We start from the raw sequence: 27,502 nt of genomic DNA on the forward strand, positions 1-27,502 counted from the left end.
TGAGTCTATGGGTCTACGTGTGAGTCTATTTGTCTCTGTTACTGTCAGTATTTTCCTCTATCTTCCTGTGTTAGTCTATAGGTCTCTGTGAGTTCATGGTCCTCTATTTTACTGTGTGAGTCTGTGGATCTCTGTGTGATTCTGGGTCTGTACGTTACTGTGTGAGTCTATGGGTATCTGTGTGAGTCTATGGGTCTCTATGTTACTGTGTGAGTCTATGGGTCTCTGTTACTGTGTGAATATTTGGGTCTCTGTCACTGTGTTAATCTATGGGTAGCTGTGTGAGTATAGGTAGCTGTGTGAGTGTATGGGTAGCTGTGTGAGTCTATGGGTAGCTGTGTGAGTATAGGTAGCTGTGTGAGTCTATAGGTAGCTGTGTGAGTGTATGGGTAGCTGTGTGATTCTATGGGTAACTGTGTGAGTCTATGGGTATCTATTTTACTGTGTGAGTCTACAGATCTCTGTGATTCTACGGGTTTGTGTGAGTCTACGGGTCTGTGTGAGTCTACGGGTCTGTGAGAGTCTATGGGTTCCTGTGTGAGTCTACGGGTCTCTGTGTGAGTCTACGGGTCTCTGTGTGAGTCTACGGGTCTCTGTTACTGTGTGATTCCACAGGTCTCTATGTGAGCCTTTGGGTATCTGTGGGGGTCTATGGGTCTCTGTTACGGTGTAAATCTATGGGTCTCTATGTTTCTTTGTGAGTCTATGGGTCTCTGTGTGAGTCTATGGGTCTCTATGTTACTGTGTGAGTCTATGGGTCTCTGTGTGAGTCTACGGGTCTCTATGTTACTGTGTGAGTCTATGGGTCTGTGTGTGAGTTTTCGGGTCTCTGTGTGAGTCTATGGGACTCTGTGTGAGTCTATGGGCTCTCTGTTACTGTGTGAGTCTGTGGGTCTCTGTGTGAGTCTATGGTTCTCTGTTTCTGTATGAGTCTATGGGTATCTGTGCGTCTATGGGTCTGGTACTGTGTAAGTCTATGGGTATCTACGTTATTTTATGAATCTGGGCGCCCTGTGAGTATTTGTATATTTGTGAGTCTGTCTCTGCTACTGTCAGTCTTTGTCTCTATCTTCCTGTGTGAGTCTATGGGTCTCTGTGGGTCTATGGGTCTATGTGGGTCTATGGGGCTCTACGTTACTGTGTGAGTCTGTGGGTCTCTGTTACGGTGTAAATCTATGGGTCTATCTTCCTGTGTGAGTCTATGGGTCTCTATGTTACTGTGTGAGTCTGTGGGTCTCTGTGGGTCTATGGGTCTCTGTGGGTCTATGGGTCTCTGTGGGTCTATGGGGCTCTTCGTTACTGTGCGAGTCTATGGGTCTCTGTTACGGTGTAAATCTATGGGTCTATCTTCCTGTGTGAGTCTATGGGTCTCTATGTTACTGTGTGAGTCTGTGGGTCTCTGTGGGTCTATGGGTCTCTGTGGGTCTATGGGTCTCTGTGGGTCTATGGGGCTCTTCGTTACTGTGTGAGTCTATGGGTCTCTGTTACGGTGTAAATCTATGGGTCTATCTTCCTGTGTGAGTCTATGGGTCTCTATGTTACTGTGTGAGTCTGTGGGTCTCTGTGGGTCTATGGGTCTCTGTGGGTCTATGGGTCTCTGTGGGTCTATGGGGCTCTTCGTTACTGTGTGAGTCTATGGGTCTCTGTTACGGTGTAAATCTATGGGTCTATCTTCCTGTGTGAGTCTATGGGTCTCTATGTTACTGTGTGAGTCTGTGGGTCTCTGTGGGTCTATGGGTCTTTACGTTACTGTGTGAATATTTGGGTCTCTGTGTGAGTCTATGGGTCTGTGTTATTGTGCGAGTCTATGGGTCTCTATGTTACTGTGTGAATATTTGGGTCTCTATTACTGTGTTAATCTATGGGTCTCTGTGTGAGTCTATGGGTCTCTATGTTACTGTGTGAATACTTGGGTCTCTGTTACTGTGTTAATTTATGGGTCTCTGTGTGAGTCTATGGGTCTCTGTGTTACTGTGTGAATATTTGGGTCTCTGTTACTGTGTTAATCTATAGGTCTCTGTGTGAGTCTATGGGCCTCTATGTTACTGTGTGAATATTTGGGTCTCTGTTACTGTGTTAATCTATGGGTCTCTGTGTGAATCTATGGGTCTCTATGTTACTGTGTGAATATTTGGGTCTCTGTTACTGTGTTAATCTATAGGTCTCCGTGTGAGTCTATGGGTCTCTATGTTACTGTGTGAATATTTGGGTCTCTGTTACTGTGTTAATCTATGGGTCTCTGTGTGAGTCTATGGGTCTCTATGTTACTGTGTGAATATTTGGGTCTCTGTTACTGTGTTAATCTATGGGTCTCTGTGTGAGTCTATGGGTCTCTATGTTACTGTGTGAATATTTGGGTCTCTGTTACTGTGTGAATATTTGGGTCTCTGTTACTGCGTTAATCTATGGGTAGCTGTGTGAGTCTATGGGTAGCTGTGTGAGTCTATTGAAAGCTGTGTGAGTCTATGGGTAACTGTGTGAGTCTATGAGTAGCTGTGTGAGTCTATGGGTATCTATTTTACCGTGTGAGTCTACAGGTCTCTTTGTGAGTCTACGGTTCTGTGTGAGTCTATGGGTCTCTGTGTGAGTCTATGGGTCTCTGTGTGAGTCTATGGGTTTCTATGTTACTGTGTGAATATTTGGGTCTCTGTTACTGTGTGAATATTTGGGTCTCTGTTACTCCGTTAATCTATGGGTAGCTGTGTGAGTCTATGGGTAGCTGTGTGAGTCTATTGAAAGCTGTGTGAGTCTATGGGTAACTGTGTGAGTCTGAGTAGCTGTGTGAGTCTATGGGTATCTATTTTACCGTGTGAGTCTACAGGTCTCTGTGTGAGTCTACGGTTCTGTGTGAGTCTATGGGTCTCTGTGTGAGTCTATGGGCCTCTGTGTGAGTCTACTTGTCTCTGTGTGAGTCTACGGGTCTCTGTGTGAGTCTACGGGTCTCTGTGTGAGTCTACGGGTCTGTTACTGTGTGATTCTACAGGTCTCTGTGTGAGTCTATGGGTATCTGTGTGGGTCTACGTGTCTCTGTGTGAGTCTACGGGTCTCTGTGTGAGTGTACGGGTCTCTGTGTGAGTCTACGGGTCTCTATGTTACTGTGTGATTCTACAGGTCTCTGTGAGTCTATGGGTATCTGTGTGGGTCTGTGGGTCTCTGTTACGGTGTAAATCTATGGGTCTATCTTCCTGTGTGAGTCTATGGGTCTCTATGTTACTGTGTGAGTCTGTGGGTCTCTGTGGGTCTATGGGTCTTTATGTTACTATGTGAATATTTGGGTCTCTGTTACTGTGTTAATCTATGGGTAGCTTCCTCTTGGTTTCATTCGGTAAAGTCAAGTAGAATGCAAATAAAATTATAAAAATAAAACATAATAAAATAAAATTCTCACGACGTTTTGGCCATAACACCTTCAAACTATTTGTAGCTGTGTGAGTCTACGGGTAGCTGTGTCAGTCTGGGTTTCTATGTTACTGTGTGAGTCTACGGGTCTGTGTGTGAGTCTACGGGTCTGTGTGTGAGTCTATGGGCGTCTATGTTACTGTGTGAGTCTATAGGTATCTGTGAGTCTACGCGTCTGTGTGTGAGTCTTTGTTACTGTGTGAGTCAGTGGGTCTCTGTGTGAGTCTGTGGGTCTCTGTGTGAGTCTATGTGTCTCTATGTTACTGTATGAATCTGGGTCTGTATGAGTCTATGGATATTTGTGTGAGTGTGTGTCCCAATGTTAGTGGGTGAGTCTACGTGTCTTTGTGTGAGTCTCCAGGTCTCTATGTTACTGTGTGAGTCTATTTGGCTATGTGCGAGTCTATTTGTCTCTGTTACTGTCAGTCTTTTTCTCTATCTTCCTGTGTGAGTCTATAGGTCTCTGAGTTCATGGGTCTCTATTTTACTGTGTGAGTCTCTGGGTCTCTGTGTGAGTCTGTGGGTCTCTGTTACGGTGTAAATCTATGGGTCTCTATGTTACTGTGTGAGTCTATGGGTCTCTGTGTGAGTCTACGGGTCTCTATGTTACTGTGAGAGTCTATGGGTCTCTGTGTGAGTCTTCGGGTCTCTGCGTGAATATGTGGGTATCCGTGTGAATCTATGGGTATCTGTGCATCTTATGGGTCTCTCTGTTACTGTGCGAGTCTTTTGGTCTTTATGTTACTGTGTGAGTCTGTGGGTCTCTTTTGTTACTGTGTATGAGTCTACGCGTCTCTGTGTGAGTTTACGGGTCTCTGCTACTATGTGAGTCTATGGGTATCTGTGTGAGTGGCTCTATGTTACTGTGTGAGTCTGTGTCTTTCTGTCAGAGTCTATTGGTCTCTGTTATTGTGTGAGTCTGTGGGTTCTAGATTTGAAGCTTTCGTGACTGCAAGGATCCATACTCTTTGGTTCTATTCGGTAAAGTCACGTAGGTAAAAATAAAATCACGAAAAATCACTGTCTGTGGGTCTATGTGTGAGTTTATGGGTCTCTATGTTATTGTGTGAGTCTATGGGTATCTGTGAGTCTATGGGTCGCTATGTTACTGTGAGTCTATGGGTCTCTGTGTGAATCTATGGCTCTGTGTTACTGTGTGAGTCTATCGGTCTCTGTGTGAGTCTACGAGTCTGTGTGTCAGTCTATGGGTATCTGTGTGTCTATGGGTCTGTTACTGTGTAAGTCTATGGGTCTCTATGTTACTGTATGAATCTGGGTCTCTGTGAGTTCATGGGTCTCTATTTTGCTGTGTGAGTCTATGGGTAGCTGTGTGAGTCTACGAGTCTCTGTGTGAGTCTATGGGTCTCTGTGTTACTGTATGAATCTGGGTCTGTGTGAGTTTATGGATATTTGTGTGAGTCTATCGGTCTCTGTGTGAGTCTGTCTCTATGTTACTGTGTGAGTCTACGCATCTGTTTGTGAGTCTATTTGTCTTTATGTTACTTTGTGAGTCTATGGGTATCTGTGTGAGTCTTAGAGTCTCTGTGTGAGTCTATGGGTCTCTATGTTACTGTATGATTCTGGGTCTGTGTTAGTCTATGGATATTTGTGTGAGTCTATCGGTCTCTGTGAGTCTGTGTCTCTATGTTACTGTGTGAGTCTACGGGTCTGTGTGTGAGTCTATGGGCGTCTATGTTACTGTGTGAGTCTAAGTATCTGTGAGTCTACACGTCTATGTGTGAGTCTATTTGTCTTTATGTTTCTGTGCGTGTCTATGGGTCTCTGTGTGAGTTTACGGGTCTCTGCGACTATGTGAGTCTATGGGTATCTGTGTGAGTGGCTCTATGTTACTGTGTGAGTCTGTGTCTTTCTCTCAGAGTCTATTGGTCTCTCTTATTGTGTGAGTCTGTGGGTCTCTATGTTACTGTGTGAGTCTGTGGGTCTCTGTGTGAGTCTATGGGTCGCTATGTTACTGTGTGAGTCTATGGGTATCTGTGTGACTCTGCGGGTCTGTGTGTGCGTTTAAGGGTTCTTTGTGTAAGTCTGTGGGTATCTGTGTGAGTCTATGGCTCTATGTTACTGTGTGAGTCTATGGGTCTCTGTGTGAGTCTATGAGTATCTATGTGAGTCTCTCTATGTTACTGTCAGCCTTTGTCTCTTTCCTCCTGTGTGAGTCTATAAGTCTCTTTGAGTGTCTGGGTCTCTACGTTACTGTGGGAGTCTGTAGGTCTCTGTGTGAGTCTATGGGTCTCTGTGTGAGCCTATGGCTCTTACTGTGTGAGTCTATGGGTCTCTGTTATTGTGTGAGTCTTTGGGTATCTATGTTACTGTGTGAGTCTATCGGTCTCTGATTGAGTCTTTGGCTCTGTTACTGTGTGAGTCTATGGGGCTCTCTGTTACTGTGTGTGTCTGTGGGTGTCTGTGTGAGTTTATGGGTCTCGATGTTGCTGTGTGAGTCTGTGGGTAACTGTCTGGGTCTATGTTACTGTGTTATTCTATGGGTCTATGTGTGAGTGTGTCTCACTGTGTGAGTCTGGGTATCTGTGAGTATTCTGGTTTCTCTGTTACTATGTGAGTCTATGGGTCCCTCTGTTACTGTGGGAGTCTGTGGGTCTCTGTGTGAGTCTATGGGTCTCTGTTTGAGCCTATGGCTCTGTTACTGTGCGAGTTTATGGGTCTCTCTGTTACTGTGTGAGTCTATGGGTCTCTTTGTTACTGTGTGAGTTTTTGGGTCTCTACGTTACTGTGGGAGTCTGTAGGTCTCTGTGTGAGTCTATGGGTCCCTCTGTTACTGTGGGAGTCTGTGGGTGTCTGTGTGAGTTTATGGGTCTCGATGTTACTGTGTGAGTCTGTGGGTTCTGTGTGGGTCTATCGGTCTATGTTACTGTGTTAGTCTGTGGGTCTGTGTGAGTGTGTCTCTTACTGTGTGAGTCTGGGTATCTGTGCGAGTCTGTGGATTCCTATGTTACTGTGTGATTCTGGGGGTCTATTTGTGAGTGTTGCTCACTGTGTGAGTGTGTCTCTTACTGTGTGAGTCTATGGGTCGTCTATGTTACTGTGTGAGTCTACGGGTCTCTGTGAGTCTATGGGTCTCTGTGAGTCTATGGGTCTCTGTTACTGTGTGAGTCTATGGGTATCTGTGAGTCTATGGGTCTCTGTTGCTGTGTGAGTCTATGGGTCTCTGTGAGTCTATGGGTCTCTGTTACTGTGTGAGTCTATGGGTGTCTGTGAGTCTATGGGTCTCTACGTTACTGTGGGAGTCTGTAGGTCTCTGTGTGAGTCTATGGGTCTCTGTGTGAGCCTATGGCTCTGTTACTGTGTGAGTCTACGGGTCTCTGTGAGTATTCGGGTCTCTCTGTTACTGTGCGAGTCTATGGGTCTCTATGGCTCTGTGTTACTGAGTGAGTGTATGGGTCCCTCTTCTAGGTCTCTATGTTACTCTGCGAGTCTGTTGGTCTCTGTGTGAGTGTCTCTTACTGTGTGAGTCTTTGGGTCGTCTATGTTACTGTGTGAGTCTACGGGTCTCTGTGAGTCTATGGGTATCTGTGAGTCTATGGGGTCTCTGTGTGAGTCTAAGGGTATATGTGTGAGTCTATGGCTTTATGTTAATGTGTGAGTCTATGGGTCCCTGTGTGAGTCTATAGGTATACGTGTGAGTCTATAGCTTTATGTTACTGTGTGAGTCTATGGGTCTCTGTGTGAGTCTATGGGTCTCTGTGTGAGCCTATGGCTCTGTTACTGTGCGAGTTTATGTGTCTCTCTGTTTCTGTTTGAGTCTATCGGTCTCTCTGTTACTGTGTGAGTGTATGGGTCTCTACGTTACTGTGGGAGTCTGTAGGTCTCTGTGTGAGTCTATGGCTCTGTTCCTGCATGAGTCTATGGGTCCCTCTGTTACTGTGTGAGTCTGTGGGTCTCTGTGTGAGTTTATGGGTCTTGATGTTACTGTGTGAGTCTGGGTATCTGTGAGTCTATGGGTATCTATGTGAGTCTTTGGGTCTCTGTGTGAGTCTATGGCTCTGTTACTGTGTGAGTCTATGGGTCACTCTGTTACTGTGTGAGTCTGTGGGTCTCTGTGTGAGTTTATGGGTCTCGATGTTACTGTGTGAGTTTGCGTGTCTGTGTGAGTTTATGGGTCTACAGCGAGGGAAAAAAGTTTTTGATCCCCTGCTGATTTTGTACGTTTGCCCACTGACAAATAAATGATAGGTCTATAATTTTAATGGTAGGTTTATTTGAACAGTGAGAGACAGAATAACAACAACAAAATCTAGAAAAACGCATGTCAGAAATGTTATAAATTGATTTGCATTTTAATGAGGGAAATAAGTATTTGACCCCCTCTCAATCAGAAAGATTTCTGGTTCCCAGGTGTCTTTCATACAGGTAACGAGCTGAGATTAGGAGCACACTCTTAAAGGGAGTGCACCTAATCTCAGCTTGTTACCTGTATAAAAGACACCTGTCCACAGAAGCAATCAATCACCATTGCCAAGACCAAAGAGCTCTCCAAGGATGTCAGGGACAAGATTGTAGACCTACACAAGGCTGGAATGGGCTACAGGACCATTGCCAAGCAGCTTGGTGAGAAGGTGACAACAGTTGGTGCGATTATTCGCAAATGGAAGAAACACAAGAACTGTCAGTCTCCCTCGGCCTGGGGCTCCATGCAAGATCTCACCTCGTGGAGTTGCAATGGTCATGAGAACGGCGAGGAATCAGCCCAGAACTACACGGGAGGATATTGTCAATGATCTCAAGGCAGCTGGGACCATAGTCACCAAGAAAACAATTGGTAACACACTACGCCGTGAAGGACTGAAATCCTGCAGCGCCCGCAAGGTCCCCCTGCTCAAGAAAGCACATATACATGCCCGTCTGAAGTTTGCCAATGAAGATCTGAATGATTCAGAGGACAACTGGGTGAAAGTGTTGTGGTCAGATGAGACCAAAATGGAGCTCTTTGGCATCAACTCAACTTGCCGTGTTTGGAGGAGGAGGAATGCTGCCTATGACCCCAAGAACACCATCCCCACCGTCAAACATGGAGGTGGAAACATTATGCTTTGGGGGTGTTTTTCTGCTAAGGGGACAGGACAACTTCACCGCATCAAAGGGACGATGGACGGGGCCATGTACCGTCAAATCTTGGGTGAGAACCTTCTTCCCTCAGCCAGGGCATTGAAAATGGGTCGTGGATGGGTATTCCAGCATGACCCAAAACACGGCCAATGCAACAAAGGAGTGGCTCAAGAAGAAGCACTTTAAGATCCTGGAGTGGCCTAGCCAGTCTCCAGACCTTAATCCCATAGAAAATCTGTGGAGGGAGCTGATGGTTCGAGTTGAAAAACGTCAGCCTCGAAACCTTAATGACTTGGAGAAGATCTGCTAAGAGGAGTGTGACAAAATCCCTCCTGAGATGTGTGCAAACCTGGTGGCCAACTACAAGACACGTCTGACCTCTGTGATTGCTAACAAGGGTTTTGCCACCAAGTACTAAGTCATGTTTTGCAGAGGGGTCAAATACTTATTTCCTTCATTAAAATGCAAATAAATGTATAACATTTTTGACATGCGTTTTTCTGGATTTTTGTTGTTGTTATTCTGTCTCTCACTGTTCAAATAAACCTACGATTAAAATTATAGACTGATCATTTCTTTGTCAGTGAGCAAACGTACAAAATCAGCAGGGGATCAAATACTTTTTTCCCTCACTGTATGTTACTGTGTTAGTCTGTGGGTCTGTGTGAGTGTGTCTCTTACTGTGTGAGTCTGGGTATCTGTGAGTATTTTTGTTTCTCTGTTACTGTGTGAGTCTACGGGTCTCTGTGTGAGTCTACGGGTATATGTGTGACTCTATTTGTCTTTATGTTACTGTGTGAGTCTATGGGTATCTGTATGAGTCTCTGGCTTTATGTTACTGTGTGAGTCTATGGGTCTCTGTGTGAGTCTACGGGTATATTTCTGAGTCTATATCTTTATGTTACTGTGTGAGTCTATGGGTCTCTGTGTGAGCCTACGGGTATATATGTGAGTCTATAACTTTATGTTACTGTGTGAGTCTATGGGTCTCTGTGTGAGTCTACGGGTATATGTGTGAGTCTATGGCTTTATGTTAATGTGTGAGTCTATGGGTCTCTGTGTGAGTCTATGGGTCTCTGTGTGAGTATGGGTCTGTGCGAGTTTATTTGTCTTCATGTTACTGTGTGAGTCCATGGGTCTGTATGTTACTCTATGAGTCTATGGGTCTCTATGTTACTCTATCAGTCTATGGGTCTCTGTGTTACTGTGTGCATCTGTGGGTCTGTTTGTGAGTCTGCTTGTCTCTTTGTGAGTCTACGGGTGTCTATGTTACTGTGTGAGTCTATGGGTCTCTGTGTTACTGTGTGAGTCTATGGGTCTCTATGTTACTGTGTGAGTCTATGGGTCTCTATGTTACTCTATGAGTCTATGGGTCTCTATGTTACTCTGAGTCTATGGGTCTGTATGTGAGTCTATGGGTCTCTATGTTACTGTGTGAGTCTATGGGTCTCTATGGTACTCTGAGTCTACAGGTCTCTTTGTGAGTCTATGGGTCTCTATGTTACTGTGTGAGTCTATGGGTCTCTATGGTACTCTGAGTCTACAGGTCTCTTTGTGAGTCTATGGGTCTCTATGTTACTGTGTGAGTCTATGGGTCTCTATGTTACTGTGTGCATCTATGGGTCTCTATGTTACTCTATGAGTCTATGGGTCTCTATGTTACTGTGTGAGTCTATGGGTCTCTATGTTACTGTGTGAGTCTATGGGTCTCTATGTTACTGTGTGAGTCTATGGGTCTCTGTTACTGTGTGATTCTATGGGTCTCTATGTTACTCTATGAGTCTACGGGTCTCTTTGTGAGTCTATGGGTCTCTATGTTACTGTGTGAGTCTATGGGTCTCTATGTTACTGTGTGAGTCTATGAGTCTCTATGTTACTCTATGAGTCTATGGGTCTCTATGTTACTCTATGAGTCTATGGGTCTCTATGTTACTCTATGAGTCTATGGGTCTCTATGTTACTGTCTGCGTCTATGGGTCTCTATGGTACTGTGTGAGTCTATGGGTCTCTATGTTACTCTATGAGTCTATGGGTCTCTATGTTACTGTGTGAGTCTATGGGTCTCTATGTTACTCTGAGTCTACAGGTCTCTTTGTGAGTCTGTGGGTCTCTATGTTACTCTATGAGTCTATGGGTCTCTATGTTACTTCGTGAGTCTATGGGTCTCTATGTTACTTCGTGAGTCTATGGGTCTCTATGTTACTGTGTGAGTCTATGGGTTCTATGTTACTGTGTGAGTCTATGGGTCTCTATGTTACTGTGTGAGTCTATGGGTCTCTATGTTACTGTGTGGGTCTATGGGTCTCTTTGTGAGTCTATGGGTCTCTGTTACTGTGTGAGTCTGAGTCTATGGGTCTCTATGGTACTCTATGGGTCTCTATGTTACTGTGTGAGTCTATGGGTCTCTATGTTACTGTGTGAGTCTATGGGTCTCTATGTTACTCTATGAGTCTATGGGTCTCTATGTTACTCTATGAGTCTATGGGTCTCTATGTTACTCTATGAGTCTATGGGTCTCTATGTTACTGTGTGCGTCTATGGGTCTCTATGGTACTGTGTGAGTCTATGGGTCTCTATGTTACTCTATGAGTCTATGGGTCTCTATGTTACTGTGAGTCTACAGGTCTCTTTGTGAGTATGGGTCTCTATGTTACTCTATGAGTCTATGGGTCTCTATGTTACTTCGTGAGGCTATGGGTCTCTATGTTACTTCGTGAGTCTATGGGTCTCTATGTTACTGTGTGAGTCTATGGGTCTCTATGTTACTGTGTGAGTCTATGGGTCTCTATGTTACTGTGTGGGTCTATGGGTCTCTTTGTGAGTCTATGGGTCTCTATGTTACTGTGTGAGTCTATGAGTCTATGGGTCTCTATGGTACTCTATGGGTCTCTATGTTACTGTGTGAGTCTATGGGTCTCTGTTACTTTGTAAGTCTATGGGTCTCTATGTTACTGTGTGGGTCTATGGGTCTCTTTGTGAGTCTATGGGTCTCTATGTTACTGTGTGAGTCTATGAGTCTATGGGTCTCTATGGTACTCTATGGGTCTCTATGTTACTGTGTGAGTCTATGGGTCTCTGTTACTGTGTGAGTCTTCCGGTTTCCGTGTGCGGCTCTTCACGAGTTTTTTTCCCCCCTTCTCACTCTCCCCCCGTCCACCCAGAACGAGGAGTGTCCCAGTTGAACCCCGCACCCGGCACAAGCTCCGTTCCCCCTCGCTCCCCGTCCGCCCGCGTTTGCCCCCGACTCCCCCTGGAGGTTCGCCGGCCCGCCAAGCGAATGTCACCGCGGGGAGACTAAGAAGAGGATCCGGAGGAGGAGGAGGAGGCCGCCGACGACGACGAGGAGGAGGTGGGGGCGGCAGTGGCGGCGGCGGGCTGTCTATGAAGAGGTCACGGAAGCCGGTGCCGCGGTGAGGATGCCGATCCCGCGTGAGGCGTCGATGCCTCGCGGCCCTCGCGGTCGTGCCGAGGAGTAGGCCGGGCCGGGACGCCCCATCGGAGAGACGCAGCAGCAAGATCCTCGGTTGCACGCTCTCGGGGAGGTTACGGAGATACGCAGAGACACTGTGGGGGATACTCGTCGGGCACAGGCTGTTGAGGGACACGGAGATTTGCAGAGACTCGCCGAGACACGCGGAGACGAAACGCACGGCCGCTCGCTCGCCCATGAGTCGTCCGCTGCGAGGCGCCAGCCGGTGAAGGCCCCACCCCCCCACCCCCCCCACTCCCCCCACTCCCCCCCCCCCCCCACCATCACCCCCCCACCACCACCGCCCCTTCGCGTTTTGTCGGAGGTTGCCGGAGGCCGCCGCTTCTCCCGTCCTCCCCCCGGATCGCCGGATGTCCTCGTCCACGTGACCGTGGACGTCTGATGGTCGGCGTGGGAGGGGGGGGAGGAGGAGGAGGTGGAGGAGGTGGAGGAGGCGGAGGAGGAGGAGGAGGTGGAGCAGGAGGAGAATGGCGTCCAAGGTCCTGAAGGAGATTGTGAGCAAGAAGAAGCGGCGATTCCAGGAGGATGGCTTCGACCTGGACCTCACCTGTATCCTGTTACCCAGTGTTATGGATGCATGGGGGGAGAGAGAGAGAGACACGGGGGGAGAGAGAGACACGGGGGGGAGAGAGAGACACGGGGGGGGAGAGAGAGACACGGGGGGGAGAGAGACACGGGGGGGTGGAGAGAGAGACACGGGGGGGAGAGAGAGACATGAGGGGAGAGAGAGACAAGGGGAGAGAGAGAGACACGGGGGGAGAGAGAGACACGGGGGGAGAGATACACATGAGGGGAGAGAGAGACATGAGGGGAGAGAATGAGACACGGGGGGAGAGAGAGACACGGGGGGGGAGAGAGAGACACGGGGGGGGAGAGAGAGACACGGGGGGGGGAGAGAGAGACACGGGGGGGGGAGAGAGAGACACGGGGGGAGAGAGAAAGCCACGGGGGGAGAGATAGACACGAGAGGAGAGAGACACGGGAGGAGAGATAGACACGGGGGGAGAGAGAGACACGGGGGGAGAGAGAGACACGGTGGGAGAGAGAGACACGGGGGGAGAGAGAGACACGGGGGGAGAGAGAGACACGGGGGGAGAGAGAGACACGGGGGGAGAGAGAGACACGGGGGGAGAGAGAGACACGGGGGGAGAGAGAGACACGGGGGGGGAGAGAGAGACGGGGGGAGAGAGAGACACGGGGAGAGAGAGACACGGGGAGAGAGACACACAGGGGGAGAGAGAGACACTGGGAGAGAGAGAGACACACTGGGAGAGAGAGAGACACACTGGCGAGAGAGGGAGGGACGGGGGGAGAGAGACATGGGGGGGGAGAGAGAGAGACACGGGGGGAGAGAGAGACACGGGGGGAGAGAGAGACACGGGGGGAGAGAGAGACACGGGGGGAGAGAGAGACACGGGGGGGAGAGAGAGACACGGGGGGGGGGGAGAGAGAGACACGGGGGGGAGAGAGAGACACGGAGGGGAGAGAGAGACAAGGGGAGAGAGAGAGACACGGGGGGAGAGAGAGACACGGGGGGAGAGATACACATGAGGGGAGAGAGAGACATGAGGGGAGAGAATGAGACACGGGGGGAGAGAGAGACACGGGGGGGGAGAGAGAGACACGGGGGGGGAGAGAGAGACACGGGGGGGGAGAGAGAGACACGGGGGGAGAGAGACACGGGGGGAGAGAGAGAGACACGGGGGGAGAGATAGACACGAGGGGAGAGAGACACGGGAGGAGAGATAGACACGGGGGGAGAGAGAGACACGGGGGGAGAGAGAGACACGGGGGGAGAGAGAGACACGGTGGGAGAGAGAGACACGGGGGGAGAGAGAGACACGGGGGGAGAGAGATACACGGGGGGAGAGAGAGACACGGGGGGAGAGAGAGACACGGGGGGAGAGAGAGACACGGGGGGAGAGAGAGACACGGGGGGAGAGAGAGACACGGGGGGAGAGAGAGACACGGGGTGAGAGAGAGACACGGGGTGAGAGAGAGACACGGGGGGAGAGAGAGACACGGGGGGAGAGAGAGACACGGGGGGAGAGAGAGACACGGGGGGAGAGAGAGACACGGGGAGAGAGAGACACAGGGGGAGAGAGAGACACTGGGAGAGAGAGAGAGACACTGGGAGAGAGAGAGACACACTGGCGAGAGAGGGAGGGACGGGGGGAGAGAGACATGGGGGGGGAGAGAGACACAGGGGGAGGGAGGCGGAGAGAACCTGGGGAGAGAGAGACATGGGGGGAGAGAGAGACACGGGGGGAGAGAGAGACACGGGGGGAGAGAGACGCTGGAAGAGAGACACATGGAGAGAGGGAGGGACACGGAGAGAGACACACATGGAGAGAGAGGAGGGACACACGGGGAGAGGATAGACACACGGAGGTGGGGGAGAAAGACACGGGCAGAGAAGAGTGTGTGGGTGAGAGAACTTTACCGGGAGAGAGTGAGATTCAGTGTGTTTCGACTGCTTGGTGAGTGTGAGGATGGCCCTGCCTGTGATCCATCCTGGGTATAACCGCTTCGGATGGTGTGAGGAGCTTACAGACCGTTGAGAGATCTGGAAGCCGTCCCATCAGTGAGTTGCCCTGGACAGGCAGAATCAGAATATTGTATTTGGACTGCAGGATGATTCCGATGAGCAGAAAAAGCTCATCGGAATATTGTATTTGGAATGCAGATGTTCAGTAGGTGTAAGAATTTTTACGACGACAAACACAATTGCACACTAACGCGATACAGTGCAAAGTGCAAGAAACGTGAACATCACCAAATAACACGCAAAACGAATCCCATCCCCATCCTATCAGGCAAAGCCCCGCTGAGCTCATTAACTTGTTGTTCATAAGCGACCCTGGTCATCGCTAAGTGATGGCAGCTTAACAAAGTGGCCCCCCCATCATTTGGACATATCACCAAAGTAATCTGAGTAGTTCTAGATTTGAAGTTTTCGTGACTGCAAGGATCCTTACTATACTCATTGTTTTTTTTCGGTAAAGTCACGTATGTAGAAATACCATAAAATTATATTAAAATAAATCAATCACTGATTGATCAACCACTGATTTATTTTAATATAATTTTATTGTATTTCTACATACGTGACTTTACCGAAAAAACCAATGAGTATTTTATGCAGTCACGAAAGCTTTAATTCTTTATTAAGGATCCATACTCTTTGGTTCTTTCGGTAAAGTCACGTAGGTGAACAAATAATAATGAAAATAATAAAATGAAAGTAACTAAATTAAATCACGACGTTTCGGGCGCAACACAAGCGTCTGTCATCAAGGTGGGAAAGCGTGGGTCTGCTTCTGAGGCAGACCGTTTGAAAAGGTTTGAAATGGGTGTAGCCCAAGGGTCATAAAGAAGTGGCCGGGTCTCGTGATGTTAAAGTGAGAATTTAGCATGTAACTGGGCACGGCAGTAGCTATGAAAATGTGTGAGATTAGCATGATGTTAATGTGAAAAATTAGCATGTCACTAGGTACGGCAGTAGCTATGATAATGTGAGAGATTAGCATGATGTTAAAGTGAGAAATTAGCATGTAACTGGGCACGGCAGTAGCTATGTTAAAGTGACAGATTAGCATGATGTTATAGTGAGAAATTAGCATGTCACTAGGTACGGCAGTAGCTATGTTAATGTGAGAGGTTAGCATGATGTTAATGTGAGAAATTAGCATGTAACTATACACGGCAGTAGCTATGATAATGTGAGAGATTAGCATGATGTTAATGTGAGAAATTAGCATGTCACTGGGCACGGTAGTAGCTATGTTAATGTGAGAGATTAGCATGATGTTAATGTGAAAAAATAGCATGTAACTGGGTGCAGCAGTAGCTATGTTAATGTGAGAGATTAGCATGATGTTAAAGTGAGAAATTAGCATGTAACTGGGCACGGCAGTCTCTATGTTAATGTGAGAGATTAACATGTTATAGTGAGAAATTAGCATGTCACTAGGTACGGCAGTAGCTATGTTAATGTGAGAGATTAGCATGATGTTAAAGTGAGAAATAGGCATGTAACTGGGCACTGAAGTAGCTATGATAATGTGAGAGATTAGCATGGTGTTAAAGTGAGAAATTGGCATGTAACTGGGCACGGAAGTAGCTATGTTAATGTGAGAGATTAGCATGATGTTAATGTGAGAAATTAGCATGTGACTGGGCACGGCAGTAGCTATGATAATGTGAGAGATTAGCATGATGTTAAAGTGAGAAATTGGCATGTAACTGGGCACGGAAGTGGCTATGTTAATGTGAGAGATTAGCATGATGTTAAAGTGAGAAATAGGCATGTAACTAGGTACGGCAGTAGCTATGGTAATGTGAGAGATTAGCATGATGTTAATGTGAGAAATTAGCATGTAACTGGGCACGGAAGTAGCTATGATTATGTGTGAGATTAGCATGGTGTTAATGTGAGAAATTAGCATGTGACTAGGTACGGCAGTAGCTGTGATAATGTGAGAGATTAGCATGATGTTAAAGTGAGAAATTAGCATGTGATTGGGTACGGCAGTAGCTATGTTAATGTGAGAGATTAGCATGATGTTAATGTGAGAAATTAGCATGTAACTGGGCACGGCAGTAGCTATGTTAATGTGAGAGATTAGCATGATGTTAAAGTGAGAAATTAGCATGTAACTGGGCACGGAAGTAGCTATGATAATGTGAGAGATTAGCATGGTGTTAATGTGAGAAATTAGCATGTGACTAGGTACGGCAGTAGCTGTGATAATGTGAGAGATTAGCATGATGTTAAAGTGAGAAATTAGCATGTGATTGGGTACGGCAGTAGCTATGTTAATGTGAGAGATTAGCATGATGTTAATGTGAGAAATTAGCATATAACTGGGCACGGCAGTAGCTATGTTAATGTGAGAGATTAGCATGATGTTAATGTGAGAAATTAGCATGTGACTGGGCACGGCAGTAGCTATGATAATGTGAGATTAGCATGATGTTAAAGTGAGAAATTAGCATGTAACTATGCACGGCAGTAGCTATGTTAATGTGAGAGATTAGCATGATGTTAATGTGAGAAATTAGCATGTAACTGGGCACGGAAGTGGCTATGATAATGTGAGAGATTAGCATGAAATAACAGCTGACATAGGCAGGTAGGATGGAAACATCGCAGTCAGTTAAGACTTTACCTGGTTATTAACGTCCTTCCAATGATTGCTCAGATAATCTGAATCGGCCAAACGCACTTTGATTATAAATGTGGATGGAAATGCCAGAGGACCCGGAGACCTTGGAGTGACACCGCAAACTCCAAATATACAGCAGCAGGCGTCAGGGTCGGAATCACACCCACGACCTCCTGCATACCAGGCAAGGCTGGGTCATGTAGCCCCCATACCGCTTCTGTTTAGCCGGATAGAGGGGGCTGAACAGGCGTGGCACGGGCTGCAGGAGAGATGGAGGACGTGAAGCTGAGTGGACTTGGCCGATGACCGGCACTAGCGGTGTCAAGATCGGCCTCTGTGGAGGAGGGGGCTCTTGAAGGACGCTGTTGGGCAGTGCCAGGCAAGGTGCACCTTGAGGCTACTGGGCAGTTGGAGGCAGTGGCCGTCCAGCGACTGCGGAGGGCAGAGAAGCGACGCTCACAACAACGAGCGGAGCACCGGACGGCAAAAAGACAGCGGGTTGAGACAGTAGAGGACCCAGGTGGTGCATTGGCCATCTCGTTCAGCCGACCCATGGTACCATCTGGGTCTGTCCCATGACCTGTCTGCAGAAGACCACGGGAAAGTGCACCTAGTCTGGCACAACCGCCCGTGGTGACGTCAACCGCTGCGATGTGGCCAATGGCCAGTGTGTGTGTCGGTGTGTGAGAAGGAGTTGGAGCGACGTAACGCTGGTCACCCTCCCCCTATATGTGTGCCACAGTGCCGGCCTTCATCGGCACTGCTACTCACTACTAACAGCACTTGCCCCAACAGCCTGTTAGGGCTATACGGGGGATCTTTGTCTTATTTACGTGATTGAGAGAGAGAGAAACGCCCGGACCCAGTGCCGAAACCGAGGACATCGGTGATGCTTGCTCAGTGTCTCTAACGTGGCCACTGTGAACCCACCCACAAGGCCATTGTGAAGCCACCCACACGGCCATCGTGAACTCACCCACACGGCCACTGTGAACTCACCCACACGGCCACTGTGAACCCACCCACATGGCCACTCTGAACCCACCCACACGGCCACTGTGAACTCACCCACACGGCCACTGTGAACCCACCCACATGGCCACTCTGAACCCACCCACACGGCCACTGTGAACTCACCCACACGGCCACTGTGAACTCACCCACACGGCCATCGTGAACTCACCCACATGGCCACTGTGAACCCACCCACATGGCCACTGTGAACCCACCCACATGGCCACTCTGAACCCACCCACACGGCCACTGTGAACTCACCCACACGGCCACTGTGAATCCACCCACACGGCCATCGTGAACTCACCCACATGGCCACTGTGAACCCACCCACATGGCCACTGTGAACTCGCCCACACGGCCACTCTGAACCCACCCACACGGCCACTCTGAACCCATCCACATGGCCACTGTGAACCCACCCAAATGGCCACTGTGAATCCACCCACACGGCCACTGTGAACCCACCCACACGGCCACTCTGAACCCACAGACACTGCGACTGTGAACCCACCCACATGGCCAATGTGAACCCACCCACACTGTCACTCTGAACCCACTCACATGGCCATCGTGAACCCACCCACACGGCCACTGTGAACCCACCCACACGGCCACTGTGAACCCACCCACACGGCCACTGTGAACCCACCCACACGGCCACTGTGAACCCACCCACATGGCCACTGTGAACCCACCCACACGGCCACTGTGAACCCCCACCCACACTGCCACTCTGAACCCACCCACATGGCCACTCTGAACCCACCCACACGGCCACTGTGAACCCACCCACACGGCCACTGTGAACCCACCCACACGGCCACTGTGAACCCACCCACATGGCCACTCTGAACCCACCCACACGGCCACTGTGAACCCCCACCCACACTGCCACTCTGAACCCACCCACACGGCCACTGTGAACCCACCCACACGGCCACTCTGAACCCACCCACAATGCCATCGTGAACCCACCCACACTGCCACTCTGAACCCGCCCACACGGCCTCTGTGAACCCACCCACACGGCCACTGAACCCACCCACGGCCACTCAATCCACCCACACGGCCACTGTGAACCCACCCACACGGCCACTGTGAACCCACCCACACGGCCACTGTGAACCCACCCACACGGCCACTGTAAACCCACCCACACGGCCACTGTGAACCCACCCACACGGCCACTGTGAACCCACCCACACGGCCACTCTGAACCCAGCCACACGGCCACTGTGAACCCACCCACACGGTCACTGTGAACCCACCCACACGGCCATCGTGAACCCACCCACACGGCCACTGTGAACCCACCCACACGGCCACTCTGAACCCACCCACACGGCCACTCTGAACCCACCCACACGGCCACTGTGAACCCACCCACATGGCCAATGTGAACCCACCCACATGGCCACTGTGAACCCACCCACATGGCCACTCTGAACCCACCCACACGGCCACTGTGAACCCACCCACACGGTCACTGTGAACCCACCCACATGGCCACTGTGAACCCACCCACATGGCCACTGTGAACCCACCCAAATGGCCACTGTGAATCCACCCACACGGCCACTGTGAACCCACCCACACTGTCACTCTGAACTCACCCACACTGTCACTCTGAACTCACCCACACGGCCTCTGTGAACCCACCCACACGGCCACTGAACCCACCCACGGCCACTCAATCCACCCACACGGCCACTGTGAACCCACCCACACGGCCACTGTGAACCCACCCACACGGCCACTGTGAACCCACTCACACGACCACTGTGAACCCACCCACACGGCCACTGTGAACTCACCCACATGGCCACTGTGAACCCACCCACACGGCCACTGTGAACCCCCACCCACACTGCCACTCTGAACCCACCCACACGGCCATCGTGAACTCACGCTGCCACTCTGAACCCACCCACACGGCCACTCTGAACCCACCCACAATGCCACTCTGAACCCACCCACACGGCCATCGTGAACCCACCCACACTGCCACTCTGAACCCACGCACACGGCCTCTGTGAACCCACCCACACGGCCACTGAACCCACCCACGGCCACTCAATCCACCCACACGGCCACTGTGAACCCACCCACACGGCCACTGTGAACCCACCCACACGGCCACTGTGAACCCACCCACACGGCCATCGTGAACCCACCCACACGGCCACTGTAAACCCACCCACACGGCCACTGTGAACCCACCCACACGGCCATCGTGAACCCACCCACACGGCCACTGTAAACCCACCCACACGGCCACTGTAAACCCACCCACACGGCCACTGTGAACCCACCCTCACGGCCACTGTGAACCCACCCACACGGCCATCGTGAACCCACCCACACGGCCATCGTGAACCCACCCACACGGCCATCGTGAACCCACCCACATGGCCACTGTGAACCCACCCACACGGCCACTGTGAACCCACCCACACGGCCATCGTGAACCCACCCACATGGCCACTGTGAACCCACCCACACGGCCACTGTGAACCCACTCACACGACCACTGTGAACCCACCCACACGGCCACTCTGAACCCACCCACATGGCCACTGTGAACCCACCCACATGGCCACTGTGAACCCACCCACACGGCCACTGTGAACCCACCCACACGGCCACTGTGAACCCCCACCCACACTGCCACTCTGAACCCACCCACATGGCCATCGTGAACCCACCCACACGGCTACTGTGAACCCACCCACACGGCCATCGTGAACTCACTCACGCTGCCACTCTGAACCCACCCACACGGCCACTCTGAACCCACCCACACGGCCACTCTGAACCCACCCACAATGCCACTCTGAACCCACCCACACGGCCATCGTGAACCCACCCACACTGCCACTCTGAACCCACCCACACGGCCACTCTGAACCCACCCACAATGCCACTCTGAACCCACCCACACGGCCATCGTGAACCCACCCACACGGCCATCGTGAACCCACCCACACGGCCACTCTGAACCCACCCACACTGCCACTCTGAACCCACCCACACTGCCACTCTGAACCCACCCACACTGCCACTTTGAACCCACCCACACGGCCACTGTGAACCCACCAACATGGCCACTGTGAACCCACCCACACGGCCACTGTGTACCCACCCACATGGCCACTCTGAACTCACCCACACGGCCACTGTGAACCCACCCACACGGCCATCATGAACCCACCCACACGGCCATCATGAACCCACCCACACGGCCACTGTGAACTCACCCACACGGCCATCGTGAACTCACCCACACTGCCACTCTGAACCCACCCACACGGCCACTCTGAACCCACCCACACGGCCACTCTGAACTCACCCACATGGCCACTGTGAACCCACAGACACTGCTACTGTGAACTCAGCTCGTGTGAATTCCTTGACTGTCGGCGGCTCCAGACATTTACCCAAACATCATCGCCATGGGCTTCCCTGCCGAGCGTCTCGAGGGAGTCTACAGGAACAACATCGACGACGTCTTCAAGTACAGAGAGAGAGAGATACACACGGAGATGCATACACAGATATAGGTGCAGAGAGAGAGACGCAGAGAGATACGTGGAGAGTGATGCACAGAGATGAGCGGAGATGGAGAGATATCTAGAGGGTTGGATAGATACACAGAGATAGAGAGATATATACAAAGAGAGAAACACTGAGATACGCAGAGATGGATACACACAGAGATATGGAGTTATATACATTGAGATAGAGAATACAGATACACAGAGATAGGCATAGCCATCGAGAGATAAAAACAACCGCCATTCGCCACTAAGTGGCGGTGACGTCACCACGACACTTGTGCCAGGCCACGTGCACCTTGAGGCCACGTGAAGTGTCGAACGCCCGCGGGCAGGAGGTCACGGGGCAGACCCAGCAGGTGCCACGGGTCGACTGACTGAGATGACCGAGATGACTGGCTGATACACCACCTGTGCCCCCTACTGTGCCAGCCTCTGCTGTGCTTTAGCCACCCGGCGCTCCGCTCGTTGTTGTGAGCGTCGCTCCTCCGCCCTCCGTTGTTGAGAGATATCAGAATCAGAATCAGAAAGGGTTTTATTCGCCATGTAAGTTCACACCGACACGGAATTTACTTTGGCAGGATGGTGCATACATTCAACATATAGGAATCTAAAATCTTAAATAAGTTTTAAACAAGTCTTACTATAATAAGGGTTAAAAGTCTAACACTAAGGGGCTGAAGTATATAAAATTAAATAAACACGGAGACATGCACGTATATACAGACACGCGTGTGAGAGTGCGACTGAGCGCGTGTGTCGTTTGGGGAACGGTGGCGCAGTGGTTAGCGCTACGTTGCGCTAGGCTGCGCTACAAACCCTGCGACTTGAGTTCGATTCCCGCTCACGGCCAAGACCAGTGGCGACTATTGTAACCGATGCCGGGGCCTCCCCTAGGTTGACTCAGCCTCAAATGAGTTACCTGGTTCGGTGTAGCGTAGTAAACATCGCTAGCGCTGGGGGAGACAAAGGCGGCCGGGCGTGGTGCTGGCCACCCACCCCCCTCCCCCCCACCCGTGTGTCACAGTGCCGGTAGCCTTCATCATAGGTGCTGCTCACTAACAGCGCTTGCACCAGCAGTCTGTTTAGGCTGCACGGGGGATCTTTGTGAGTGTGAGAGTGCTGATAACGGTGATGTTGGTGATGATGTTGGTTGGCAAAACAACCCCCTACCTCCTCGTGGAGCCGGACGGGCAACGCTGTCGTGGGCAGTGCCGTGGGGGGATGGCAAGTTCCGATTGGCCCTCTCCCCTCACGGCGTTTGTAACCACCACAGCAGCCAAACGGGGGCTCTGGACGGGTGCGAGGGGCTGGTAACCCCTCCACCTTCAATTAATTACCACTAAACCACGCCGGAAAAATTTAATTAATAAGCTTGTGCCGTTGGCCCCTGGGGGACAGGCGTCTTTGACGTCTCCTGGCCAAACCCCGTTTGGCGGAGCCAGGAGACTGAATCTCTACCCTCGGGGCTCCTCCAAAAACAACGAAAAGCCGCTTCGTGTGGCTACGTGGAATGTTCGAACGCTCACTGCGGAGGAGGAGAGGCTGCCACTCCTCTGTTGGGAGCTGGACCGGCGCCGCCTGGATCTCTGTGGTGTTCAGGAGGTCCGGTGGACCGGCTCTGGCTCCTGCCACCATGAGGGGTGGACAGTCCTCTTCTTGGGGCAGGAGACTGCCAAATAGCAGGGAGTGGCTCTTCTTCTGAACAAAAGAATGAAGGGGGCGTGGGAGCGTGGCGGTGAGGTGTGGGAAGCTAAGCCCCAGGCTACTTTGGGCTCGCCTTCCTATCAACTGGAGGCGAGGAGTGGTGGTCATGGTGACTTATGCCCCCACTGAAGGCGTACATCCGTGGAGGGATGCAGGCAACGCCGATGAGTCGGATGTCTTCTATGACCTGTCACAGGTGCTAGCTAAAGTGGCCCCTCGGGATAGAGTCATCTTGTTGGGTGACTTCAATGCACGAGTTGGCCATGATGCTGGCACCTGGTCTTGAGTGATTGGAAGGCATGGACCAGATCAACTCAATAACAACGGCAGGAGGCTGAGATTTTTGTGCAGCCCATGAGCTTGTAATTACCAACACGCTGTTCCAGCATCGGCGCATCCACACTATCATGGATGCATGCCGGGTTCAAGCAAGAACATCTGCTGGACTACGCAGTGACGGAACAGCGGATGCGGGCCCTTGTCCTTGACACCAGGATCTACTGTGGAGATGATCTGCCCACTGACCATCGACTTGTCATCTGTAAGATGCACCTGCCATTCTTCCACTCCAGTGGTGGGTGTACACCCAGGACCCCATTCAAACATTTAGTGGCATGGTCTCAGCTAGCTGATGAAAGATGCAAGCGAGAATTTCATCATCGCTTGCGGCTGGGGTTTGCATTGTCTCCCACTCCTCCTGATGTCGAGGGGAAATGGGCGAGGTTTAGGACTGTGGCTCATTCAGCTGCAATGGCTGCTTTGGGTTCATGGCCCAGACCTCCCCAGAGACCCTGGCTAACAGAGGAGGTGTTCAAGCTGGCCTGGAAAAAGCGACAGGCCCACTCATTGGCTACAGCATCCCACGTCGGAGAATGAGGAGGCTTACCACAGCCTTCGTTCGGAGGTTCGGAGAGCCATGAGTCGCTGCAAGGATGGGTGGTGTGTGAGGAGCTCACAAATCCTTGAAAGATCTGGATAAAGTCCCATCGGCGAGCTCCTCCGGCAGGCAAGGCTGCGATGGCTGGGTCATGTAGCCCGCATGTCCAACCACCGCATACCTAAACAGCTTTTGTTCGGCCGGATCGAGGGGACTAAACGGGCGCGGCACGGGCTAGAGAAGAGATGGACTGACGTGGTACAGGAGGACGTGGAGCTGAGTGGACTTGCCGATGACTGGTACCAGCGGTGTCAAGATCGGCCTCTGGAGGAGGCTCGTGAAGGATGCTACTGGGCAGTTGGAGGTAGCCGCCCTCCAACAACAACGGAGGGCGGAGGAGCGACGCTCACCACAACGAGCGGAGCGCCAGGTGGCTAAAGCACAGCGGGTTGGCACAGTAGGGGGCACAGGTGGTGCATCAGCCAGTCGTCTCGGTCGTCTCAGTCAGTCGACCCGTGGCACCTGCTGGGTCTGCCCCGTGACCTCCTGCCAGCGAGCGTTCGACACTTCACGTGGCCTCAAGGTGCACCTAGCCTGGCACAAGCATCGTGGTGACATCACCGCCACTTAGTGGCAAATGGCGCTTGTTGTTGCTGATGATGAAGCTGATGTTGCTGCTAATGATGATGATACTGATGATGATGCTGATGTTGCTGGTAATGATGATGATACTGATGTTGATGCTGATGCTGTTTGTACAGGTTCCTGGAGAAAAAACACAAAGATCATTACAAGATCTACAACCTGTGAGTGTGAGCCCCAGACATTAACACTGAACCCTACGAGAATGTGAGTGATTAACACTGAACCCTACGGGAGTGTCAGTGATTAACACAGAACCCTACGGGAGTGTGAGTGATTAACACTGAACCCTACGGGAGTGTCAGTGATTAACACAGAACCCTACGGGAGTGTGAGTGATTAACACTGAACCCTACGGGAGTGTCAGTGATTAACACAGAACCCTAAGGGAGTGTGAGTGATTAACACTGAACCCTACGGGAGTGTGAGTGATTAACACTGAACCCTACGGGAGTGTGAGTGATTAACACTGAACCCTACGGGAGTGTCAGTGATTAACACTGAACCCTACGGGAGTGTCAGTGATTAACACTGAACCCTATGGGAGCCCCAGTGATTAACACTGAACCCTATGGGAGCCCCAGACATTAACACTGAACCCTATGGGAGCCCCAGACATTAACACTGAACCCTACGGGAGTGTCAGTTATTAACACTGAACCCTATGGGAGTGTCAGTGATTAACACTGAACCCTTTGGGAGCCCCTGACATTAACACTGAACCCTATGGGAGCCTCAGTGATTAACACTGAACCCTATGGGAGTGTCAGTGATTAACACTGAACCCTTTGGGAGCGCCTGACATTAACACTGAACCCTATGGGAGCCTCAGTGATTAACACTGAACCCTATGGGAGCCCCTGACATTAACACTGAACCCTATGGGAGCCCCAGACATTAACACTGAACCCTATGGGAGCCTCAGAGAGTAACACTGAACCCTATGGGAGCCCCAGTGATTAACACTGAACCCTATGGGAGCCTCGGTGATTAACACTGAACCCTATGGGAGCCCTAGTGATGAATACTGAGCGCTATGGGAGCCCCAGTGAGTAACACTGAACCCTATGGGAGCCCCAGTGATTAACGCTGAACCCTACGGGAGCCCCAGTGATTAACACTGAACCCTATGGGAGCTCCAGAGATTAACACTGGACCCTATGGGAGCCTCAGTGATTAACACTGAACCCTATGGGAGCCCCAGACATTAACACTGAACCCTACGGGAGCCCCAGTGAATAACACTGAACCCTATTGGAGTGTCCAAGATTAATCAGGGCAGCTGCTGGATTTGAACCGTGTTGTTATCTTGTTGTGTTTAGGTGTGCAGAGAGACATTACGATGCCTCAAAGTTTATGAAGAGAGGTGATTACCTACTCACCCACTCACTCATCCACTCACTCACCCACTCACTCACCTACTCACTCCCCTGCCCACTCCCCTGCCCACTCACCCACTCACCCACTCACCCACTCATCCACTCCCCTGCCCACTCACCCACTCACCTACCCACTCACCCACTCACCTACCCACTCACCTACGCACTCACCCACTCCCCTACCCATTCACCCACTCCCCTACCCATTCACCCACTCATCCACCCACCCACTTATCCACCCACGTACTCAATTACTCACCTACCCGCTCACCTACCCATTCACCTACTCACCTACCCACTCACCTATGCACGCACTCACTCACCCACTCACCTACCCACTCACCCACTCACCCAGCCACTCACCCACTGACATACCCACTCATCTACTCACCCGCTGACTTCCACCCGCTCACTAACTTTGTTACCCACTCTCCCACCCACTCACTCACTGATGCCTGTGGCTGATATTGACTAATTGTATGAGAAATAAATTACATTCAGCTCTAGCGGTCATTGAAATACGTTGCAATGAAAACCTCCGTCTCCTTCCCGTGTTTCATCCTCCTCCCTGTGTCTCTCTCCTCCCCGTGTCTCTCTCCTCCCCGTGTCTCTCTCCTCCTCCTCATCCTCCCCGTGTCTCTCTCCTCCCCGTGTCTCTCTCCTCCTCCACCTCCTCCCCGTGTCTCTCTCCTCCTCCACCTCCTCCCCGTGTCTCCCTCCACCTCCACCCCGTGTCTCTCTCCTCCTCCCCGTGTCTCGCTCCTCCTCCACCTCCACCCCGTGCCTCTCTCCTCCACCTCCCCATGCCTCCCTCCACCTCCCCGTGTCTCCCTCCTCATGTCTCTCTCCTCCCCGTGTCTCCCTCCTCCTCCCCGTGTCTCTCTCCTCTACCTCCCCGTGTCTCTCTCCTCCACCTCCCCGTGTCTCCCTCCTCCACCTCCCCGTGTCTCTCTCCTCCACTTCCCCGTGTCTCCCACCTCCCCGTGTCTCTCTCCTCCCCGTGTCTCTCTCCTCCACCTCCCCGTGTCTCTCTCCTCCACCTCCCCGTGTCTCCCACCTCCCCGTGTCTCCCTCCTCCCCGTGTCTCTCTCCTCCACCTCCCCGTGTCTCTCTCCTCCCCGTGTCTCTCTCCTCCACCTCCCCGTGTCTCTCTCCTCCCCGTGTCTCTCTCCTCCACCTCCCCGTGTCTC

The 27,502-nt window shown here is 51.2% G+C and overlaps 1 protein-coding gene across 4 annotated transcripts in view; it reads left to right on the top strand.

Annotated features, from left to right (window-relative positions):
- Positions 1-27,502, top strand: part of PTEN (phosphatase and tensin homolog) — a 54,482-nt gene that overhangs the window by 10,745 nt on the left and 16,235 nt on the right. For 3 of the 4 annotated variants that reach the window (XM_076054902.1, XM_076054904.1, XM_076054903.1), the window contains exons 3-6: positions 11,640-12,517; positions 21,583-21,667; positions 25,053-25,097; positions 26,256-26,299. In XM_076054902.1, coding sequence (XP_075911017.1) covers positions 12,436-12,517; positions 21,583-21,667; positions 25,053-25,097; positions 26,256-26,299 — 256 coding nt within the window. In that variant the 5' untranslated portion in view covers positions 11,640-12,435. Of the gene's footprint in view, positions 1-11,639; positions 12,518-21,582; positions 21,714-25,052; positions 25,098-26,255; positions 26,300-27,502 lie in introns of all 4 variants that reach the window. The other variant, XM_076054905.1, reaches the window with a different exon arrangement.

The sequence above is a fragment of the Petromyzon marinus genome, chromosome 68, assembly GCF_048934315.1.
Source record: "Petromyzon marinus isolate PM22_M1 ecotype Great Lakes invasive population chromosome 68, UKy_Petmar_22M1.pri1.0, whole genome shotgun sequence".
NCBI lineage: Eukaryota > Metazoa > Chordata > Hyperoartia > Petromyzontiformes > Petromyzontidae > Petromyzon > Petromyzon marinus.